General features: G+C 41.8%; 1 protein-coding gene across 1 annotated transcript in view; it reads left to right on the forward strand.

Annotated features, from left to right (window-relative positions):
- Positions 1 to 3,083, forward strand: part of LOC109953195 (peroxidasin homolog) — a gene marked incomplete at its 5' end in the record, with an annotated part of 47,420 nt that extends 44,337 nt beyond the window's left edge. The window contains one exon of the mRNA XM_020588619.1: positions 430 to 3,083. Coding sequence (XP_020444275.1) covers positions 430 to 573 — 144 coding nt within the window. The remainder of the gene's footprint in view (positions 1 to 429) is intronic.
- Between the last annotated feature and the right edge of the window lie 568 nt (positions 3,084 to 3,651).

Raw genomic sequence — 3,651 nt, forward strand, 5'->3', positions numbered from 1 at the left:
GAAACACATCATGTTCATTCCAGTTCCTCTGTTCTTGTTTTTATGCCTCCATGCCAGCGATAGCCACGGCCGGAGGTATTAACCTGTGACATTGTGCTTGTTACATTCTTGGGAACATGATATCTCAGGAATGCTTTAAGGGAATTTCTTCAGAATTTGGCACACATGTCCATTTGGACTCGAGGTTGAACTGATTAAATTTTGGTGGTTGAAGGTCAAAGGTCAGTGACCTCACATCTGTCCATTCTTGTGAATTTGACTGGTTGGCAGAGGCATACGACCATGAAGTGGTAATTCTAGACGTGCCTTTTTTCTTTGCTGTATGTTGATCTGTTTGTTGCAGCTGGCCAGTCTCTCTATAGTGATCATGTTTCCAGTCTAATCGAATAATGGAACTGACCTGTTGCCACTTCTTTGCCCCCCCCCCAGGATGCCCAGGTGACCTTCTTTGTGGAATTTTGTCCACCAGCTGAGTGCAAACACCCCATCAAGCTAAAAGATGCCTGCTGCCCCATGTGCCTGGAACACACAGACGTTGATAAGCAGCAAAAAGCAGACACCCACCACAACTAACCGTCAGGACTCCCCGACAAACTCACTCTAGTGCCTGAAAGTCGCACACTCGCAGACATCCAGAGAGAGGACGAGACTCTCCAAGGCGTGCTCATCTGCAGCACCAGTAACCTCGTAAACCCAGTTGCCTCAGTTTTTGTTTTGTTTCACTTTGTATTCTTTTTCTTTGATCAGGGGAGGGTTTGATTTTATTTTTTTATTTTGGCTTCCTGCCTCCTGCAGGTCCAGCAGCCTGAGGCTCTATTTGAAATCCTCTGGCAACAAGCCAGCAATCACTAAATGGATTTATTTCCGAATTGATGGGTGGGTGATTGGATAGATGAATGGGCGGATTGTAAACAAGACGGGCAAACCTCTCCTCCTGTCTTGGAGTCCACTGAGGCTGAAGCAAACAGCCACTGTTTGCTTTCCTGCTACTAACACTTGGTGACAAAACACAGGGCCAGCTGCCATTAAGACGCAGGAAAGGGAAGTAGATTGAAAGGCAGCAGCCATTTGTCATCTCACAAAATGTTCTCAGGTTAGAGATGCCAAAAACTGGTGCTATTTCCCCCCTTCTTTTCTTATTGATTTAATCACTAAATACAGACCTTCAAAATATTTGTGCTTGTATGCAAAGAAACCTATATACACCCAATATATGCCTTTTAATGATAAATCATATTGGAGAGGACCGTTTTATTCAAACTAAAAGACTTTATATGAATAGAGTTATTCATCTTGTAATCCATGATGCTCCATATCATGTTATGCATATGCGTTTTCTTCCCTTTTGTATCAAAATGCTTACATATGAAGATAATGTGAAGCCCTATGAAAATGTTTGTATTGCAAAAGAAATGTCTACTGATTACTGCTCCTCCGCCTATGGACAACCTACTGGCCTGTCCTGAACTTGAGTGAAGTGGAGCCATGTGGCACTTCACAGCAGGACACTCATTGCAGCTCTTGCACTGTCGTGTCCCTTTCCAGGTTCCATTTTGCTTTCAGAAAGCAGTGAAATAATAATCTTTTTTTTATCACTTTAATGTCGTGGACCTTGTCCCAGTATTTTGCTCAGTCTTCTAAAGCCAAGTGTAGTAACTTCTAAAATTACATAAATAGCACATGTATCTACAAAACTATGTATGAATGTTGTAATGAGGTCAGGGCTCAGCCTTTGGTACTGCAAACTCTACCACCGCAGTATTCTCCTTTAAACCTGCTCACAGTTGCTTCATATTCATGTTTAGTCTTTATTCCACAGACTACACACTTGAAGGACAGCTCCTCTAACTGTTCCCTGTTCTTCTCTGCCATATCTGACATCCAGCTCTCCAGTTCCACTTTACATGAGGACATGCTTGCATGCAGTCCTTTATCAAGCATCTACTTTTTCCCCACCTTTTCCCTCTAAGTTTTGCTCACATGTTGAGTTTTTGAGTCTTCGCCTAGGACGACTTTCTTCATGGTTGATATCGTTTAGGACTGTTTTCCCTGCTCATGTTTCTTTGCCATGTTAACGATTTGGAGACTGGAGTGATGTCATTCAGCAGAGCATGTGTGGTGCGCAGGCTTTTCTAGCTCTCTGACCTTCATTCCGCTGTAATGGAAGCCATATGGGAAGGAAAACAAGGGGAACATTGGGGGAGGGGTGCTGATTACTGGGACATAGTGTCAGTCAGTGTCTTCACCATGTTGCCATACTGAGAAAGAGATTTATTTCACTGACTCCTGTCAGCTTCCTTCCACATGTAGTGTACATAGATTAATGCCACTCACTGCACCTCATGCACTGGCTCACATATTCTTAACACAAGTCACAATTTTCATCTTCCTGTTTTGCTTTGCTGCTATTTGTGTCAAAGCAGCTGCACTGTCCTTTCCGTTATTTTCTTTATGTGGTAACGTCCTGAGTGAGCATCTGTCAGTAAACAGAAATAATACTCTGTGGAATGTTCCACTGAGGATTCCAGATGGATTAGGGAGATGGCAGTCGAACTGGTAAATTGGTGTCATATTGCATGTTTAAATATACTGGACAGGGCGACACACTACGCTGTGTGTTCACAGAGGTGTCATTTCTCTCCTTCACTGCATTCTGACTGGTTTCTCCAGCACCAGTTCATCATGTGTGCATTTTATGGAATTCACTACTTTGGTGTTTTCATAAACTTTATGAATGCATGTACATCTCTTTCTCAGTAACAGGCTCAATACACTTTGGCCTGAAGTTTGGATGCCAGTGTACTGTGATCGCTCTTCGTTACCACTCCTGATATTCATATATCTGTTGTATTAGTTCTTTTTTATTTTCATCGTGGTTCCTTCCCGTTTTATTTTCCCTTTTAAAAAACTTCCAAGTGTCAATGGAATGCACTGCTCTGCAAGACTGAACATGCTTTACCCACACTGTCGCTAAATCAGTGGTCACTGTGGCTGTAGTAGTACCTATATGACATTTGTATTGTGCGGTTGCCAAAGAATGGTTTGCACTGTAATGTATGCCTCTCAACAGTAATAATGAAATAAATAAGTCTCATTTGACATTTTGGTGCCTGTTCTTTTTCAGGTCACACGCTCGCTGCTGAACAACACAGGAGCTGATGATGGGACCCGTCATCAGCTCACTAATGCTCTGTCAGTGCTTAGACATTTGGGGTTTTTGGTTTTGCTTATCACCAACTTTTCGCACTGAACATCAATCTAAAATCAGTGTTAAGCTAGCTGCCTCTTCTTTGGGATGCTGTCATTAAAATGAGCACTTGATGAAGTCTTAACTATAATGCTTCAACAGTACTGTGCACTTGGCTCAGCTTTTCCTTGTAGTTTTTACATTTCCGTAGGAACCTAAAGTGCTTCTTGGTATTTGTTTCGACTTCAAGTTGAGGTATTCACAGATCCACTTAGTTCAGAGGAAAACCAGTCATCTTATGCTATTAAATTAAGTTTTTGGAATTGGATTCACTGATATTAAATGGAATAAAACATTGTTTTTTGTATATCACCCAGTTGGCTACAGGATGTTTATTGTTGGTGCAGGAGATAAAGTAGAACTTTCACTTGACAAATTATTTTAGTTTCTATGACTTGACACTT

Source organism: Monopterus albus, unplaced genomic scaffold (assembly GCF_001952655.1).
Source record: "Monopterus albus unplaced genomic scaffold, M_albus_1.0 scaffold573.1, whole genome shotgun sequence".
In the NCBI taxonomy this organism is placed as follows: domain Eukaryota; kingdom Metazoa; phylum Chordata; class Actinopteri; order Synbranchiformes; family Synbranchidae; genus Monopterus; species Monopterus albus.